The following is a 21,217-nucleotide window of genomic DNA, read 5'->3' on the forward strand; positions in this document are numbered from 1 at the left end:
AACAAGTTTGAGAGGAAGAAGAAATAAAGCAAAATATATAAACTTTTCAGTGGCTACAAAGTGAAGATACTTTCACACAATTACAGAACACTAGAAGATACCGACAACAAATAACATGTTCTCTGTCTCTCTCACTCTTCATCTTATAAGATCATGAGGACAAAGTAGTAGAGTGTGAAACCGCAACATCTTTTTCGTGACCATCATCCTCGAGATTCCTGTATTTGTAAAGCCAAGAACACACGAGGAAATAGCCGAGATTCAAGACTCCTCCAATGACTAACACCCAGTAAACGTTGTCAACTCTTCCATGGTTTATGTCATCTGGTAACCACGCGGTGGTCCTCTGAATCAGATCGATCAGAGCAGTGCTTGTGTAAAAGCATATCCCAATCACCACCGATGTAATGGACGTTGCGGTGCTCCTCATAGACTCTGGGAACTCTTGATAGCACAGAGCTACATTCCCTGGGAAATGGAAAGCCTCTCCTGCAAGCACAAGCCAAAACCATGAACATGATTATTTTCTCAGTTCAAGTTGATAGATTGGTCTGAAAATCAGTTCCTTACCGATTCCTACTATGACTAGTGGAGGGAATAGCCATAGGACAGACATGTCAGCAATAGAAGATGACTCGAGGAAATGACCATTCTCTACTATCTTCAATCGCTTTGCTTCAACAATGGCAGTCACAGCCATGCTTAGAATGTTGAAAACATGGCCTATACCGACTTGTTGGAGCGGTGTGAGAAACTTCCCCGTTAACCTTTGGTAAAATGGGTAGAGAAGCCGATCGTTGACCATAATAAATAAGCAAGTGGAGAGAAGTGTGATGACTTGTAGAGAGCCTGCAGGGATTTTAAAGTTAGGACCAAGCCTCCGGTCCATCACTAGACCTTGAAGAACTGTTAAGCTTAGCTGCATCGCGATTGGAGTGCTCAAGAATATTATGGCTAACGCAAGAGGGATGATTCTTATGACTGCTTTGAAATCTTCCACTTGTTGAACGCTGCATAGTCTCCACGGATTGTGAACTGTGCCATCTGGTTTAACCTCGTCTTCTTGTTTCAACGCTGCACGGTTAAAGAACCTGCGTGTTTGAGAAATAAACAAAAAAATCATTAGAATGGCCTCTCAATGCTGCAATGAATGGAAACCAAGGAGGAGTTGGCCTAGTGGTTAAAACTATTGGATCACCTAGTAGGGGTTTAAGGGGTCATGGATTCAATTATCCTTGGGAAGGGTTTACTCTCCTAAGAAGAGTTATTTAACATTAATTTGGACCTCGCCCTAGGGAGGAGGTGTACGGGCTTTCGGGCACAGAACTTCCTAATCATTTCACAAAAAATAAAAATGCTACAATAAAACTGCTGTTCTCAAGGATGTTTTGTTACCTCAAACTATTTGTGGGCATTGAGAGTGATTCACTGTGGTAGTCCTTTTCGTTGGTGGAAACCACAGCTTTTCTTTTGAATACCGCGGCGAAAATGACGCGAAGTAGACTTGTGAAGGGACTTCCTAAGGGCTTGTCATGCTTGTAGAATCTTCTCCCTAAGATGAAAACCAAAAAGCTGAAGAAATTAGCAGCTACGCACAGACCAAACCCAAAGGTCCAGCTGACGTTGTCTTCAGAATACACAATGGCGGTTGCACTTATAGCTCCGGCTAGATACGTTGTGAAGAAAAACCAGTTGAAAAAGCTGCCTTGGTCTTTAGTTTTCTCGTACTGGTTCGCACCAGCGGTTGCTAAAGTAAACCGTGTCCCACCTGTTCCTATAGAGGCTAGAGTTATGGCCGTATAAAGAACACCGAGCTGGCTTTTCGAAGGTGATTGGCATAGGCTTGAAGCAGTGTCACAGGGGTTGGGTCTTAAGGAGTCAAGCGCAGCTGTTAGTGTCAGCAGAGATACGCCGACAAGAGCAACGAAAGCAGAAACTGAGATAACAGGGATGGTTCCAAAGAAAGAGTCAGCAGCAATGGCTCCAATGGCTGGAACCATACAGATGCAGCCACTGAAAATGTTGGTAATCTGAGCTGCTGCGATGCTCTTCACGTTGAATTCTTCAATCAGGTAGACGATCAAGTTTAGTAACCATCCCCACGCAGCTATTGTCAGGCCTAACAACGTCGCTGCACCATAGAAACATAGATACCTTTAAGGTTCTTGTCTAAGCTCTAATGGTTATGAGAAAGATGAAAACAGAATCTCTCACCTATCATAAATGGAAAGGTGATCCAACCTCCACCATGGCGTTTGGTGCTTGATGTTTGTGTTTCTGCATCACCTGCCATGTCTCTAAATCAAGTAGAGAGCTTCTACCTTTTTTTGTTTGTTTGTTTGTTTGTTATAAATGGCCTGAAATGCTGGAAGATATATATAAGCAATAATACACCAAAGACAATGTTTAAAGAAGATGACTTTCGATGGTGGTCACGATATTTTATTCCCCACGAGCAGCAGCCTCCAACAAGAAACGTTAAAAAAGAAAGTATAAAACACAAAGCGTTTCCTTTGATTTGAGGTGAGCCATCACTGTCAGCTTCGAACAGCATGTGTGAAGACAAACATTTTTATCCTATCTAACTTTTAATAAGTCAACACTAAATTGTCTTGTAATGGATATTGCTAACTTAATACCCATTTGCCAAATTATTTCCAATGATTTGGCCATACTTGCCTCAATAATGCGAGCAGCTACCTAGAGCCAAGATCATAAAAAAAATGCATTGAATATGAATAGACTACTAACCATACCATGATGGAACCCACTAATTTTGAGAACAGGAAAGTCAGGCTTGATGAGAGAATATTACAGAACTCTATACTATATTCCTTTTGTATGTGAAGAAAATATTTCATAGCTGGAGTACTTTTACATAAGAGCTACATGCACTCACTCACTAGCAGTAATACAATGTTAAACAAACAAGTAGGATTACACATGGAAAAAAAAGGTACATGAATAAAAGAACAAGCAAAGATGCTAGGGGGTAGCGATTCGGATTCGGTTGCTGCTCTTCTAAGCATATGTTGGATTGAGTGCAATGGCTTCCCTGTAGATCATCTCTTTTATCTGTTCCTCGTCTAGAGGTTGTTGTTCAAAGTCGAAAGAGAATGGCTTTAGACAGATTGGCTCATCATTCGGGTCGTGCAACTTGGCTAGGTAAGGGTGATTCAGAGCTTCTTCAACTACACATAGCAACAAGATAATACGTTTTAACTAACCATGATGATGAGAAGACAGAAACAGAGAACATGTATACGTTAATACGTATAATACACTTACCAGTGATTCTTTTGCTGGGGTCAAACGTCAACATTCTGTCAACTAGATCAATGGCCAACGGGTTAACATGAGAGAACAGTTTAGCTAACGGCTGGCGAGGGAAGTTGGGAAGTTGCCGGATGTATCTTTTGGCATCCTCGTTGTGTGTAAAACCGAGATCTGATTCTGTCGGTGTGCCAAGCAACTGCAAGATTCACATATTCATTACATATTACAAAACAGGCCAGATCTTGAATCCATGCTAAAAAGAATATGTATTTTTGCTTGTTTACCTCTGTCAATAAGCGCATCTGATGGACATGGTCTTTACCAGGGAACAAAGGCTTTCTGTTCATGAGCTCCATGAAGATACAACCAACAGACCAAACATCAATAGCAGCAGTGTAATCGGATGAGTTCAGCAGAAGCTCAGGTGCTCTATACCATCTGGTAACAACATACTCAGTCATAAACTCGTTCTCTGAAGTGGGTCTAGCAAGACCAAAATCACAGATCTTTAAATCGCAGTTGGCGTTCAGGAGAAGATTGCTAGGCTTTAGATCCCTGTGGATAACTTTAGCCGAGTGGATGTACTTGAGCCCTCGAAGAAGCTGGTACAAGAAGTACTGTTTCAAGAAGATTCATGTCAGTCTCATGTTTCTTGAAACAAATTATTAATCTTCAAAAAAAAAAAACAAAAAAAAAAGAGGAGTTTTATTACCTGACAGTGTTCCTCAGACAAGCCCTGGTTGGATCTGATGATTTGATGAAGATCAGTGTCCATTAACTCAGTGGCGATATAAACATCACTGAACTGTCTTCTAAGTGGTGGAGGAACCACATCTCTTATAGCTATGATCTGTAATAAAAACAACCGTATTAATATAATTATTCATCTAATTTCTGCAGATATTTTTTTAAAGAAAAAATAACAAACGTTTTCATGATCGAGATGACGAAGAAGCTTGATCTCGCGAAGTGTACGCTTGGCGTCCATGTGATTATCGAAGGCGTTGGCTATCTTCTTCATCGCCACTAGCTCGTTCGTCTCCGAATCCAACACAGAGCTTCACCAATCCCAATTTACAAACAAAATATCAAAACTCCGATCTCTCCAGAAATTAAGAAGATCAACAGATCAGCGAACATACCAAACGATGCCGTATGCGCCTCGACCGATTGGAACAATCGGAGGACGGTACTTGGATGTGACCTCGAATAAACTACCGAAGATATCGTAGCTTATGAACTGTCCTCCGTGCGTCTGCACCGCCGGAAAATCAGGATATTGGCCGCCGGCGTTGTTCATCGCGATAAGTCAACTTCAAAGCTTGACTTGTTGTGTGTTTGAGGTGTAGTGAATCTGAAGGTATTGTGTGAGACTCCTTTATATATATAATTATATTACAGTTAGATGAGGGACTGAAATGAGAAGACGAGTTTCAGATGAGTTTTCGCGGTAACTGCGCGGAAGAAGAAGGGAGATGGGAAGATTGTGTGGATGAGATTTGAGCCGCCTCAGATCGACGGTTGCTGTTCGGTTTTGACTTCGTCAACGGTCTTCCTCCCGACGTCCTTTACAGTTCTACTTCTATCTCTCTCTGCCCATTGCTGTTTTTCTAATATTTTTTTTTGAAGGCTGTAAAGTTTTTATTTTTATGTATTTCTTCAATGTTTATTTAAATATATAAATTAGGTGGGTTTTAAGAGCATGTGCAACGTGGGTGTTCACTAATTTGTCAATTTCATATATCTGAGTAGATTTTTTATACCAAAAATCAAATAAATACGTTGTTATATATTCGTTTAGAAACTAACATATATTTTAAGCTTACTTCTTTTCGAGATTATCAAAAACTGTTTTTTTTTTTACAAAATCGAACATTAATATCACGTGTGGTTTACGAAAACCAATCATTTTACTAACATATCTTCATTACGTGTTTTAATTCACTACTAGTTTCTTTTCTTTCTTTTTTTTGTTCAAAAATTCACTACCAGTTTCTTTGAAGCTTTTTCTAAGAACTTTTTTTTATTTCACTTTCTCCAGTATGTTAGGCAGCATGATAATGGAGAAATCATATACCGCAGACAGATTATACTTACATTTTTTGTAACTAAACTTTTATTTTTTCTTGGTCATAAGCCAATAACTAACTTATAACCAAAAGTCAAAAGGAAAAAAATGTAACAAATAATTGATGAAAACCTCAAGTTTATTCAAACCGCCAAAGGAGCATATAATATATATATATAGGGAGGGTATTTTATTCGTTAATTTTGACTCGATTCGATATTCATTTATGGATATCCGTAATTTTTTTAAGCAAACAAATATTTAAAACCATTTTTATATATTATTGGAGAAGTAGTTGTTAAAAAAAAGTTACTTTCTTATGTGTCACATTCACGTTAATTCTTACAATGATTATTTAAAAATATATTCTTAATAAATTAAAATATTACATATAATTATTATCATTTTAATTTTATTTTATAATTTTTATCAACTAAAAAAAAAGCTGGCTACAAAAACTTATTAGACACCATTGCCCTATGCCTATATTGCATTTGCGGGTAAAAGAGTAATTGAACAAATAAATTTTAATTTTCTCTTTCTATTTTCCCAAATAAAATATATAATAAAAACGAAATATTAAAATAAAAACGAAATATTTATTTACAAAAGGAAAATATATTTTATAAACATATGAGCATGAAAATATCTCTATAATATTATTTGAGAAGTTAGTTTCTTATGTGTCGCTTTCACATCGACTCTCACGATGGTTGATTACACTAATACCCTTAATGTATTACAAATATTAAATACTATTATTTATTTTTTAGTTTAGTTTCCTTTTAAATTTTTTCCAAAAACATATACATATAATACAAAAGGAACATTTTTATAAAGTTCAAAACAAAATTGAAAACGAAAATGTATGTATATATAATATGATTTCAAAAAAAAAAAGCAAAGTTCACAAAATAGTAATATTACATTTAAAAAATATGTTTAAATAACATAAAATATACTTTTCAAGTAATAAAATATTTTCTTTATATCTATATTTTCTTAGATGAAGAATATAAATTTGTATATAATGTGATTTCATTAAAAACAATTTACATAGGTAATCTTGATATTAGAAAAAGAAATAACATTTCTTTAAAACATAATTTAAAACAATATAAAAAAATTCAAAGTAATAGTAATATTTTTCTATATCTATCTATTTTCTTAGATGATTACATAAAATAATTAAGTAACATAAACTGATATATGTTTAACTGACTAAAAATAGTTTATAATTAGTATTATTGAAGTGTTTTATTTATTTTTTATATATTTTGTTGACTATAATATCTTTCAATTACAGCAAAAAAAATATCGATAAATTATATTTTACTTATATAATATTATTTTCAAATAAAATCACAATTATTTTTACTGCTTATTTTTAAGAGATATTAAAAAACAAAAACAAAATTACAAATAAAAATATTTTGATCAAATAGTTGCAAAATAGTTTAATGAGATAGATATATTATATTTTATCATTATTAAAGTTATTTGTTTTCTTACTATTAAATTTTCTTTTAAATTTTATGTTTTATGTTTGTGGAACTTAATATAACCATAATCAAAATACCAAAGCAAATCTGAATTCTCATTTTTAATATTGTTTAAAATAAATTTTTCATTCAATAAATCAAAGGCATAAAGTTATTTAGATTTAATAAAATATTTTAAGTATTGTAAATATTAATATGTGTTCACGAGCTTCCAAAAATGTATCACCTACTTATATATCACCTACTTATGTATGTAACTTCCTATTGAGCATCACTTTATTTTATAATATATTTTTGAAAACATCAAAATATAATTTGATAAATATTATGAAAATACATGCACATTTAAACGATAAATAAAATTGATTTGATTTGACTTAGTTATAATAAAAAATAATTATATTTTATTTGAATTTGAAAGAATATATGTAACTCAATATATTCACAACATGAGTGATTAGACTAATCTAACTTATATAAAAAAAATCATAGATTTAACTACGATAAGAATATATAATTTTATAACAATAGTAATTTATTTTATAAATGGAAATCATAGGACAACTCAAAACATATTACAATGAAAATAAAATATTAACCAATTGTTACAATTTAGTTTTTTTCTAAAATTTATTTATATGCATGAGACTTCATAATATTATCGTTATCTTAATTTATGTAATTTGGAATCAAACACTTTAGTTTATTTTTTTATTTTATTCTAAGCACAATATATTTGAAGTTATACATAATCTTCATAAAATATATTTGCATAGTTAAGACAACAACCACCTAAATGCAAATAAGAAATTAAGAAAAATTTTAATATACTTAGAATAAAAAATATTACAGTTGAATTCAGAGATGCAATCCAAATTACCCAAATGATAACTAAAATGACTATAAAAACAACAAAACCGATTAAATATAACATATGTAATATCATATGTATTATTAAAGTTATATAATATTATAAATATAAATGATGCATACAAATTATAAATTAATTTAAAATTAAAAGTAAATAGCAATCAACTATTATAGTATATTTACTTCACAAATATTTATACACGTGCATGAGCACGGGAAAATCACCTAGTACTTTATATATATAATGTAATTTCATAAAAATGAAAGTTTACAAAAAGCAAGCTTGAAATTAAAAAGGAAATAATAATCTCTTTAAAATATACTCTTAAACAACATAAGATATGTTCTAAAAGTAAGAAAATATTTTCTTTATATCAAATCTATTTTATCATATGATTAAAAGATATTTTTTAAGTATATAAAAGATATTTGGCAGATCTTAATTGGCCAAATGACTTGCGATTTAGTATCTATCTATCTATAATAATAAAGTACAAGAGAAATATACCACAATGTGTCACCTCACCCCTCATATCCCCTTTTTCGACACATGTCGAGCAGAGAGACAACTTCTTATTCTTTCATTTGTTCGTTTAGTGCAAAACATTGATGGGCTTTAGTTATTTTTGGGTCCTTCCTACTTTCATAATTGTGGTCCGCTTTGGTAGTAAATCAGTTTTCTCTTCTCCTTCCTCTTCGACCCATAACCTTATCGTTTGCCATGGTCTCCGATTAGATTTTTTGTAACGTTTTCTCTTTTTTTAAACACCTGCTTTAATTCAGCCATAAAACTCCACCTCACCTCTCCTCCCACTTCGCCTCATTTATTCAGGTTCACAAACGGTTTCTGTAACATATACAAGCTCGACCTATAAATAAGTCTTCTGAAATCGATGAAGACCTACACCGTACAAATATCTTACAGCCTAACCATCTCACGCATCACCATTATCTGCTTTAATCATTCCAAAAAGTGTTTCCCTTGCCGTTTCTTAATATTTGTTTGCTCTTATGGTGCATCTAAATCTGAACATAGCAGATTATTATTAAATTAAAAAAAAAACAGTTTTACGTTCAAATTTGTTTATTTTTGAGAATTGACTTAAGAGATTAATCTTGCGCTCCATTATACCAATGGTAAAATTTCTCTTATAATAGGATAAATAAATCTATTATACGAATGTCACCATTGGAACATCGCCTCATCTCTAAAAACAGTTTCAAGGAGATATATCCCAAAAACTCGCAGCCAAAAAAATGACAGCAACAAAGATAGCTATTGTGAGAAGCAGTTGAATCTGAATCAATTGATTATGTACATTCTATAAGAACACAACAAAGTCAGAGACTCAGAGTTTCTACTTGAAACAAGAATAATATAACACCAAAACTGGATTTAAGTTTGCCTTATCGACTTAGTGTTGCATATCATTGTCAATACACTCTTTCAGCTACAACGAAAACATAATAATAATAAAATGTTAAGCCTCCAAATAAAAACATAAAAGATTTTATAATTTAGGCAATGATATATTGATGAGTAGACCATTATCCTTTACAACACAGTTATCTTTACGATACAACTATTTATCACTAATCCTCAAGTAAACAATCTCATTACATGCCACAACTGTTTAAATAAACAAGAATAAAGCGTAAGTTGCAAGATTAAAGAGTCTCCGAATTAGAAAAAGATTTTACTAAATACATATTCAACAAATTATAATAAATTTAATTTATTAATGTATACTAAATATTTTACATAAGTAATTTTTAAATATTATAGAAGTCATTTTTAACTAAAATAATAAATGTACCCTTTTATAAATTAAAAATCTAATATAAACTGAAACAAACATATATTATAAAACATCATTTGTTGTTACATAATATGTACTAATTATTATTTATGACATTGTTGAAACTATTTGTCTATTATTTTAAAAATTAAATTTTATAATTTTATCACATTATATTTGATTTTCAATGATTTGGCTTGGAGTTGGTATATTAATTTATTTTTGTGAAAAATAGTTATTGTAATAATATGAAATTAGTACTTTATATTTTTTTTCAACTATATGGAACTAATTATTGAAAAATCTGATACTCTTAGGAAAAAGTAGCTATTCTTACTTTATATTTTTTTTCAACTATATGAAATTGAAATAGAAATCAAACAAAAAATATAAATTATTTTATTTTCCTTAATTTTTTATTTAATAATTTTGTGTTCTCTAACAAAAATATTGTTAGTGGTCAACTCAAACGAACAAAATAAAATTTACGATATGCGAAGACTAATAAACAAGAAGCCGAGAACTTCTACAAACAACATGTGAGGGCTAATAAACAAGGTAGTGAAGAACATGATTAGTTCACTCCAGTACAAGCCAAATCATAAGATGGAAGGGTTATTAAGAAGATGGTTTGAAGTAACAACTTATAAGTAGTTTTTACATCTACAGAAGAGTTTTCAGTTATTAAAAAGGTCTGATTTGTATATAACATTCTTTTGATAGTTCAATAAATTTGAAATCTCATCAAAAAAAATTACCATATGATCTTAGAATAAAAACAGATTATATTTATTATTTTAAATATAAAATAAAATTTCAATGATTTATAATATTTAAATATAAATAGTTTTAGTGTAAACTCACCCGTCCGTAGGGCGGACCAACCCCTAGTATAAAATATAATTTTAAGTAATTTAGGGATACTGAAAGTCCAAATGGATCAACATAATAAGGATACAATAGGGCTGATATCTTATTATATAAAATTTGGTTTTTCAAAGTTGCTAATTAACATGATCGCGACACATGACAATTATATATTTTAAGATTGTGACATGTGTTAATCTATCTCATAATTAAAAATTAATTAAAAATATTATTTAATAGTCTTATTATTATTATTATTATTATTATTATTATTTATATAAAGCTTAGTTTTTTTAAGTTGTTAATTAACATGGGAAATTACAACAAATACCACATTCATAGTACTACTTTTCATGTTTGCACTAACTACTTTTACCCTCATTTTTAATGAAGGGTAAAAGACACTTATACACTCCTAGGGTTAACTAATCTAGACTTAGGGTTTAGAGTTAAGGGTGGGGTAGGGTTTTTGGAATGTGAAATTTAGGATTCTAATAAATATATAAATAAATACTTAAAAATTTTAAAAATAGTTTCAAACACAATTTTCGATTTTCAAAAAGAAATTTGAAAAATATATAAAAAAAATTCGAAAAATAAAATTATAAAAAAGTTCGAATTTGAAAAAGTATAATTCGAAAACATAAAAAAATATTATTTTCTATTTTTTTTTATTTAAATAATGTTTTATTTTATATATATAGATAACACATGAATAAGAGTCTTCTGCCACTTAACAAAGAACATATTTTTGAAAATGTCACGTTAGTGGTGGTAAAATGAAAAGTGGTACCATGAAAGTGGTAAACATAAAATTTTTCCAATTAACATTATTTTGACACATGTTAGTTATATATTTAAAAATGTGATATGTATTAAATAAAATATATGTACTAAAATAATAAAAACAATTTTTCTTAAAAATTAATTATAAATACTATTTAATAGTCTTATTATTATTTTTATTATTATTATTTATTATAATGTTTTAAAGGATACTAAAGATAGATAATTATAAAATAAAAATATTAACTTTTAAGGAAACAATGTTAAACAAAAACGAATTGTAAAATCATTCTTATTATAAATTATTTAATAAAAAAATGAAGAAAAACTAACTTTAAAATAAGTAATATTACTTTTTTAAAAGCCTAATTAAAAGAAAATTGTAAAAGTACTCTTATTATTTTCTTATAAGTAACTAACTTTCTTTTTTTAATAGATAATTGTATGTTAAAAAATTATGACCAAAAATAGCTACAAATATTTCACATCTATATTTAGGTTTTAAGCTTTCATATATTATTTTTACAAAACACAATAGTATTTACATGAAAAGTATTACTTGAGTATTTTCTTTTAATTTCTTGATACAACTCAATTTTTTTATTATTATTATTACATCTTATGATGCTAACATAACTTTTAGTTTTGATGTTGTTGTCGTACATAAGTATGTGTGAATATGATGAATATGTGTTTGTACGTATAAGACTGAATATATAAAAAAATCTAAACATAATTTTTTTATTAAAATAGAATATTTGTATAAAATCTAAAAGAAAAACTAATTATAAAATAATAATTTCATTTTAAAAAGTTTAAATAGAATAAAAATGTAAAGATAATCTTATTTTTCTTATAATTAACTAAATTTACTTTCTAATAATTTTGTGTTAAAAATATAAACCAAAATTAACTTCAAATATTTTAATCCAAGTTATTTCTATTTCTTTACACAGTGTGACTAGTATGTCGTTGGCCAAGATGATATTGTTATGGAAGATTTGGAAATTTTGTACTCAAGACTCTCCCAATTCTGATGACAATGGTGGGTTTCTTTTGATCATGTCGATGATTTTGTGGTGATTTCGGTATGGGCCTTTGATATTCGGTTCCGATAATGATGCGATGCTTCTCTCCTTCGGGATGAGTATTTCTCCGACACAAGCTTTCCGGTACCGGTGGTTTAGTGATGGTCTTTGTCCTCCAATTTCCAAAATTGATGGCTTCTTATTAAGGGCAGTTGGGGTATGTCTATATCTTCAATCTGTTGGTTTTGTTTCGTCAGTCTACTGGCATGATGATTTACTTAGATTCCAATCGAATGTTTTTACAAAGCCGCCATGGCCACCTCCGTTGAAGATGGTGCTGTTTTGTAAACCACTTATTATGGTTTTGTTTTCATCAACGATCTTGCCTGGTAGATTAAAGAGGAGCCTGCCATTTATTTCATATCTTACTATGGGTTCGATGGTTCTTTTGGAGTTAGTAAGGTCCGTGATGAATCTGTTTATGGTTTCTCGAACCATTATAAAGACCAAGGAGTCTGATAATGAGGAAGCAACGGCACCGGAGTATAATAGGAAGGTTTTTATGATTTTCTCAAAAGGATTTGTCAATTCTGAAACAGAAGCAGCATTAAGGAGCCACAAGATGTTCCCACAACAAAATAAATTGAAGATTCAGCTATATTGGGTTCAAAGCAAAATAATATTATCTCCATGGACAATTACAACAAAACATGTTATCTCCTGCAGCGAGAGTGTTTGGAACAGATCGCGATGTAACAGATGGATCGCATCGAAAGATCTATTAAAAGAAAAAAAGGCATCTACTCAAAAGGAATGAGAACCGAAAGATAGATCTTACAAGACCAAGAACAAAGTGGAGGAAAGTTAGCGAATCAGCCTATCCTACGAATACGTTAGGAAGCATCGTGTTATTGCTTTCTCTGTTAAAAGTTCTTCTTAACAATATGTTTACTGTAGTTTATGTTTCATGTAATCTATTACATTGATTTGAAATCAATAAAGTAAGATGTTATAAAAAAAAAAGAGATTTCTAAAATATATATATATATATATATTCTTAACCAATTAATATTTTTTTTTTAATCTTGACCATAGGAAATTGTAAAATTTTATTTAATAGTAATTTTAACTAAAAATAATTTTAACTAAAAACATGATAGTAACAATTATTTAATTAACAAGAATTTTTTAAAAAATATTAGTGATATTGAAAAACTAATTTTGAAAATGACAAGTTTTTAAAATAGTTAATATTAACTGCAAATAATTATTTGATAGAAATTTTATATTTTTTAAACCCTAGGCAAAATATAATTGTAAAAGATAATGTAATATTAATTTTGTTTTCTAAAATCCTAAAAAACTGTAAAAGAATATTTGATAGTTGTTTTCATTTTTAATAAAAAAAAAATTTAAACAAAAGAAATTTGTATCATATTTTTAAGTCCTAAAAAATTTATTTGATAATATTTTTAAGAGAGTATTTGATGATGAACATGATACTAAAAATTATTTATTTTACAAAAGAAGTGTAAAATTAGTATTGATACGAATTGTAGAAATATTAATTTTAAAATTATTTATTAATAACTAAAATAATTATTTGATAGCAATTTCTATTTTTCTGAAATTCGAAAAAAAGATAATTGTAATAGGTTATATGACAGTAGTTTTCCTTTTCTAAAATCTTTAAAAAATTTGAAAAAGAATATTTAAGATTTTTATTGTAAATAAAAAGAAGATTTATAAAATAAAATGTTTTCCTTTTTATAAAATCCTAACAAAATAAAATTTAAAGACTTATTTAATAAAACATTAAATTATTACATAAGAACATGTATAACGTTGTCATTGACTCGATTGGTGTATTTGATTTTCATTTCTTTTTAATTTTCATTCATTTTCTTATTTCGGGGTGTGTTGAGTTTAAACGTTTAGGTATAGTATTTTCTCTACTCTTAAGTACAAAGTTTATAACAATTCATCAATGCAGCATAATTATAAAATACAAATATTAACTTGAACTTATGTGTGAAAACGAGTTTTAATTATAAAACTAGATTTTGACCCGCGCTTTAAAAGCGCGGGATTACTTTTTGTTAACAAATTTAATAACCCGTATGTATGTTCACTAATATGTTTAGATCTAGCTGTTTGGTTTTCGGTTCAGTTCCAAATTTTCTTTTTTTCTTGTTTTCGATTTGGTCTCGGTTCGATAATGGGTTTTAGTTTTTGGTTCAAGAGATATATGAACCGTTCATTTATTTATGAATTTGTTTTTTTGTTTTGGTTTTGGTTTTGGTTTGGTTATTTTGTTTTCAGTTTTGTTCGGATAACAATGTTCGATTGTGGTTTTGACCAGCGCTTTAAAAGCACGGGATTTATCTTTAGTAAATTTTATAATATATTATAGTTTATTGATTATTATATGTATTTTAAATTTGAACTAAAAGAAGTAAATGATATGTTTTATTAGATGTGTAAAATATGAAAGGGCAAAATTTTGTATTACTATATTATATCAATTTTATATCATTATGTGAGCCATAAATTTGTGGCTTTTTATCTTATAAATATTACAAAACTTTGATAAAGTTATTTCACATATATCACCAAGTTGTTTGGTTTACTAAGTTTCAAAATCTATTATATTAAAATTGAGAACAAATCGTTGTTGTTAAAATCGTTACTATTAATATGGGTTTACTGTTTAATGTTTTTTTTAACGTCTGATTAATTATGCTATTACAATGATGAGAATATTACATAGATGATTTTACAGCCGACAATTCTATCACCTTGTGAGAATACACGCCTGACTGCATCACTCCAAGCCGTCCTATGAGATTCATGTTCGATGGTACGACATGCACCAAACTGAAGATCTGTTGTAACATATTTCTCCATAATCTGCATAATTTGGTATTTTCTGGGGTTTAAACCCCAAACCTGCGGGTGTAGAATCATTAATGAACACTTAATCAAATTACTGGACCAAATGGGCTTCCACATGTTTAATGTTTTGTCAGGTACTAAATATTATTTATAAAAAAATATTACCAATCTCTATGGGTTTTTCATATAGTATACTACATCGAAATAGAATATCAAAGTTGTTGGTTAGTTGTTTATTTTTGGATTATATGGATATTCAATTGGATTTATTTGGTTAAATAAATATATGAATTTTTATTAATTGTTAATTTCATTTATAACAATATTTTGGTTTTTAATCTACTCATAAAGTCGTTAATTATATATTCTGGAATTGTAGAGAAATATTGAAAGTATTTAAACTATTTTAAAAAGTATAATTAATTTTCATAATTTATTTTCTATATATATTTTAGATTTATATTGGTATAATAGCAAATCTGAAATGTGGGTTAATTAGTAATCTGTTTCTGGACTAATATTAGCGATATTAAGATTAGTTAATAGTTTCTGCATGTTTGTTAATCACAAATGATAAAAGTATTTTCTTTTTGGAAATATGTATTGATAAAGTAATCATTATAGATATAAATAAATATAAAACGGTTTATATTTAAATGTAATATTCTAAAATGTGTGATGCATGAATTTTCAACATCGTAAAATTTCATATTGTTACATTTGATAAAATTAAAAATTTTGGTTGATTTCTAAAACTGATAGTATCTTTTAAAAAAAATTAAGAGTGCTCATAGGATTGATCTTTGTTTGGGGAATATGAACATATTTTTTTTCAAAATCTAACCATATACCAAAACAATAGCGATATATATCTTCCTATATATTAGGAATATTTTATGGTTAATTAGGAATCTTACTAATTTTTAATTATTATGTTAATATTTCTAAAATTGATTGTTTTGAATATACAGTTAAATATTGGTTACTACAATAAAATCTCTTGGCATAGTGTCATTGATAATATATGGCTAAATCTCATAACGAACTGGTATTACAACAGAGTCAAAGTGCATAATCTCACTATTAAAAAGCTACGTAAATCCAATGAAAAAAGTAATCATAGTACTCTGCAACCACCATCTACCAATTTTATTCGAAATTTTAAAATTACAGACCAAGGAACAACTGGTTCATTTCCCAGCTCACTTAACTCCTTCATTCATGTGATGGTTTTGGCTTAAGCACCTTCTTAAAATGTATTTCACTTGACCGAATGAATGAAACCAAAAGCTTTATAACCCCATTCATAAGATACCATATATGAGAACTCAAAAAGACCAACTCCATTCTGCATTGTTTGATAAGTAAAGGCCACAATACCATAAGCTAGAGCAGACCTTAAAGCGACAACTCCAATAACTTCCATACCGAGAATCCCTATACATCACCCACCCCATAACTATATTTTTACCAGCAACTACAATACATATATATGTTCCGTTCAAAAATAAAAATCCATAACCATAACTGACCTCATATGATTCCTTTAGAGAACCAATAATCATATTGAATCATTAAAACGCCATTCCTTTAGAGAACCCAGAATCATCACCTCGTATGATTTGTTTAGAGAACCCAGAATCATCACCATTTGTGTATAACCAGAGTACGATCATGATACATCTCCATCATTCTTTCCCAAAAGTAGCCAGATCATAGATCTTTGATTTCCTGTTAAAGAAACCCAACCCTTATGATTCCTCGCAATAAAACGTGTAGCATTTAGTGAACTATGAATCTTCCTTCCTTAGTTTTTGAAAACTGTGATCTTACAACTTTTTTTTTTGATTTCACAATTAAAATGTCCATATTTTCAAAGAATTGATCGATAAACTCCTCTATCTTCCTTGACTCCTTTCCGAAAATCTCTAATGAGATCCTGGTAATCCCATAGATATATCCTCAATCGTAACTCATTTTTCCATTATACCACATCTCGTGAAACCCAAATTAAACATTTTCACCATCTTCTTCATAATCAGAATGACTGGAGGACAAAACATGTGATAATGAGCCATAGGAACCGACACAATAATCAGATCTAGGCTAAGTTCGACTCTCATCTTCAGAATTTCAAAATCGCTATTCCTATCGCCTTTCCGCTGTTTTAGGTTTATTTTTTTCTTTCTAGCAACACAGAGTAAAAAAAATACTTAGTCATGGTAAATTAATTAAACTAAAAGAAAAAAGATTCTAAATATTTAATTAAAAGCATAGGTTTAAATAATCAAGTGGCAGAGATCTGTAAATACTTCAAAACTCCAAGGGGGCTTCAAAAAAGGCCTTTCAGTTTTAATAGTATTGATAAATCTCAAACAATATATAGAAAAAAACTATATTAAAATAATTTATTATTTTATGGTTTTTATTAAATTAAAACATCTTGATTATGTACATTCTATAAGAACACAACAAAGTCAGAGACTCAGAGTTTCTACTTGAAACAAGAATAATATAACACCAAAACTGGATTTAAGTTTGCCTTATCGACTTAGTGTTGCATATCATTGTCAATACACTCTTTCAGCTACAACGAAAACATAATAATAATAAAATGTTAAGCCTCCAAATAAAAACATAAAAGATTTTATAATTTAGGCAATGATATATTGATGAGTAGACCATTATCCTTTACAACACAGTTATCTTTACGATACAACTATTTATCACTAATCCTCAAGTAAACAATCTCATTACATGCCACAACGGTTTAAATAAACAAGAATAAAGCGTAAGTTGCAAGATTAAAGAGTCTCCGAATTAGAAAAAGATTTTACTAAATACATATTCAACAAATTATAATAAATTTAAATTATTAATGTATACTAAATATTTTACATAAGTAATTTTTAAATATTATAGAAGTCATTTTTAACTAAAATAATAAATGTACCCTTTTATAAATTAAAAATCTAATATAAACTGAAACAAACATATATTATAAAACATCATTTGTTGTTACATAATATGTACTAATTATTATTTATGACATTGTTGAAACTATTTGTCTATTATTTTAAAAATTAAATTTTATAATTTTATCACATTATATTTGATTTTCAATGATTTGGCTTGGAGTTGGTATATTAATTTATTTTTGTGAAAAATAGTTATTGTAATAATATGAAATTAGTACTTTATATTTTTTTTCAACTATATGGAACTAATTATTGAAAAATCTGATACTCTTAGGAAAAAGTAGCTATTCTTACTTTATATTTTTTTCAACTATATGAAATTGAAATAGAAATCAAACAAAAAATACAAATTATTTTATTTTCCTTAATTTTTTATTTAATAATTTTGTGTTCTCTAACAAAAATATTGTTAGTGGTCAACTCAAACGAACAAAATAAAATTTACGATATGCGAAGACTAATAAACAAGAAGCCGAGAACTTCTACAAACAACATGTGAGGGCTAATAAACAAGGTAGTGAAGAACATGATTAGTTCACTCCAGTACAAGCCAAATCATAAGATGGAAGGGTTATTAAGAAGATGGTTTGAAGTAACAACTTATGAGTAGTTTTTACATCTACAGAAGAGTTTTCAGTTATTAAAAATGTCTGATTTGTATATAACATTCTTTTGATAGTTCAATAAATTTGAAATCTCATCAAAAAAAATTACCATATGATCTTAGAATAAAAACAGATTATATTTATTATTTTAAATATAAAATAAAATTTCAATGATTTATAATATTTAAATATAAATAGTTTTAATGTAAACTCACCCGTCCGTAGGGCGGACCAACCCCTAGTATAAAATATAATTTTAAGTAATTTAGGGATACTGAAAGTCCAAATGGATCAACATAATAAGGATACAATAGGGCTGATATCTTATTATATAAAATTTGGTTTTTCAAAGTTGCTAATTAACATGATCGCGACACATGACAATTATATATTTTAAGATTGTGACATGTGTTAATCTATCTCATAATTAAAAATTAATTAAAAATATTATTTAATAGTCTTATTATTATTATTATTATTATTATTATTATTTATATAAAGCTTAGTTTTTTAAAGTTGTTAATTAACATGGGAAATTACAACAAATACCACATTCATAGTACTACTTTTCATGTTTGCACTAACTACTTTTACCCTCACTTTTAATGAAGGGTAAAAGACACTTATACACTCATAGGGTTAACTAATCTAGACTTAGGGTTTAGAGTTAAGGGTGGGGTAGGGTTTTTGGAATGTGAAATTTAGGATTCTAATAAATATATAAATAAATACTTAAAAATTTTAAAAATAGTTTCAAACACAATTTTCGATTTTCAAAAAGAAATTTGAAAAATATATAAAAAAAAATTCGAAAAATAAAATTATAAAAAAGTTTGAATTTGAAAAAGTATAATTCGAAAACATAAAAAAATATTATTTTCTATTTTTTTTATTTAAATAATGTTTTATTTTATATATATAGATAACACATGAATAAGAGTCTTCTGCCACTTAACAAAGAACATATTTTTGAAAATGTCACGTTAGTGGTGGTAAAATGAAAAGTGGTACCATGAAAGTGGTAAACATAAAATTTTTCCAATTAACATTATTTTGACACATGTTAGTTATATATTTAAAAATGTGATATGTATTAAATAAAATATATGTACTAAAATAATAAAAACAATTTTTCTTAAAAATTAATTATAAATACTATTTAATAGTCTTATTATTATTTTTATTATTATTATTTATTATAATGTTTTAAAGGATACTAAAGATAGATAATTATAAAATAAAAATATTAACTTTTAAGGAAAAAATGTTAAACAAAAACGAATTGTAAAATCACTCTTATTATAAATTATTTAATAAAAAAATGAAGAAAAACTAACTTTAAAATAAGTAATATTACTTTTTTAAAAGCCTAATTAAAAGAAAATTGTAAAAGTACTCTTATTATTTTCTTATAAGTAACTAACTTTCTTTTTTTAATAGATAATTGTATGTTAAAAAATTATGACCAAAAATAGCTACAAATATTTCACATCTATATTTAGGTTTTAAGCTTTCATATATTATTTTTACAAAACACAATAGTATTTACATGAAAAGTATTACTTGAGTATTTTCTTTTAATTTCTTGATACAACTCAATTTTTTTATTATTATTATTACATCTTATGATGCTAACATAACTTTTAGTTTTGATGTTGTTGTCGTACATAAGTATGTGTGAATATGATGAATATGTGTTTGTACGTATAAGACTGAATATATAAAAAAATCTAAACATAATTTTTTTATTAAAATAGAATATTTGTATAAAATCTAAAAGAAAAACTAATTATAAAATAATAATTTCATTTTAAAAAGTTTAAATAGAATAAAAATGTAAAGATAATCTTATTTTTCTTATAATTAACTAAATTTACTTTCTAATAATTTTGTGTTAAAAATATAAACCAAAATTAACTTCAAATATTTTAATCCAAGTTATTTCTATTTCTTTACACAGTGTGACTAGTATGTCGTTGGCCAAGATGATATTGTTATGGAAGATTTGGAAATTTTGTACTCAAGACTCTCCCAATTCTGATGACAATGGTGGGTTTCTTTTGATCATGTCGATGATTTTGTGGTGATTTCGGTATGGGCCTTTGATATTCGGTTCCGATAATGATGCGATGCTTCTCTCCTTCGGGATGAGTATTTCTCCGACACAAGCTTTCCGGTACCGGTGGTTTAGTGATGGTCTTTGTCCTCCAATTTCCAAAATTGATGGCTTCTTATTTAGGGCAGTTGGGGTATGTCTATATCTTCAATCTGTTGGTTTTGTTTCGTCAGTCTACTGGCATGATGATTTACTTAGATTCCAATCGAATGTTTTTACAAAGCCGCCATGGCCACCTCCGTTGAAGATGGTGCTGTTTTGTAAACCACTTATTATGGTTTTGTTTTCATCAACGATCTTGCCTGGTAGATTAAAGAGGAGCCTGCCATTTATTTCATATCTTACTATGGGTTCGATGGTTCTTTTGGAGTTAGTAAGGTCCGTGATGAATCTGTTTATGGTTTCTCGAACCATTATAAAGACCAAG

The 21,217-nt window shown here is 28.5% G+C and overlaps 4 protein-coding genes across 4 annotated transcripts in view; 1 reads left to right on the forward strand and 3 right to left on the reverse strand.

Annotated features, from left to right (window-relative positions):
* Positions 1 to 21,217, reverse strand: part of LOC103873306 — a 728,778-nt gene that overhangs the window by 329,491 nt on the left and 378,070 nt on the right. The gene's annotated exons all lie outside the window — the stretch shown is intronic.
* Positions 15 to 2,572, reverse strand: LOC103873408 (protein NRT1/ PTR FAMILY 2.7). The gene is made up of 4 exons (XM_009151814.3): positions 2,215 to 2,572; positions 1,396 to 2,131; positions 571 to 1,091; positions 15 to 489 (listed from the first exon to the last, which is right to left on the reverse strand). Exons 1-4 carry the CDS (start codon positions 2,291 to 2,293, stop codon positions 152 to 154), a joined length of 1,674 nt encoding a protein of 557 aa, XP_009150062.2. The 5' UTR covers positions 2,294 to 2,572; the 3' UTR covers positions 15 to 151.
* LOC103873410 (mitogen-activated protein kinase 3) lies at positions 2,810 to 4,862 on the reverse strand. The gene is made up of 6 exons (XM_009151815.3): positions 4,419 to 4,862; positions 4,205 to 4,334; positions 3,989 to 4,126; positions 3,561 to 3,893; positions 3,289 to 3,472; positions 2,810 to 3,191 (listed from the first exon to the last, which is right to left on the reverse strand). The coding sequence occupies exons 1-6, from the start codon at positions 4,574 to 4,576 to the stop codon at positions 3,022 to 3,024; spliced, it is 1,113 nt and encodes a 370-aa protein (XP_009150063.2). The 5' UTR covers positions 4,577 to 4,862; the 3' UTR covers positions 2,810 to 3,021.
* Positions 4,708 to 6,252, forward strand: LOC108868846. The gene is given in 1 exon segment (XM_033272658.1): positions 4,708 to 6,252. A coding segment is annotated over 1 exon segment (177 nt). The 5' UTR covers positions 4,708 to 4,713; the 3' UTR covers positions 4,891 to 6,252.

This window comes from Brassica rapa, chromosome A06 (assembly GCF_000309985.2).
Source record: "Brassica rapa cultivar Chiifu-401-42 chromosome A06, CAAS_Brap_v3.01, whole genome shotgun sequence".
In the NCBI taxonomy this organism is placed as follows: domain Eukaryota; kingdom Viridiplantae; phylum Streptophyta; class Magnoliopsida; order Brassicales; family Brassicaceae; genus Brassica; species Brassica rapa.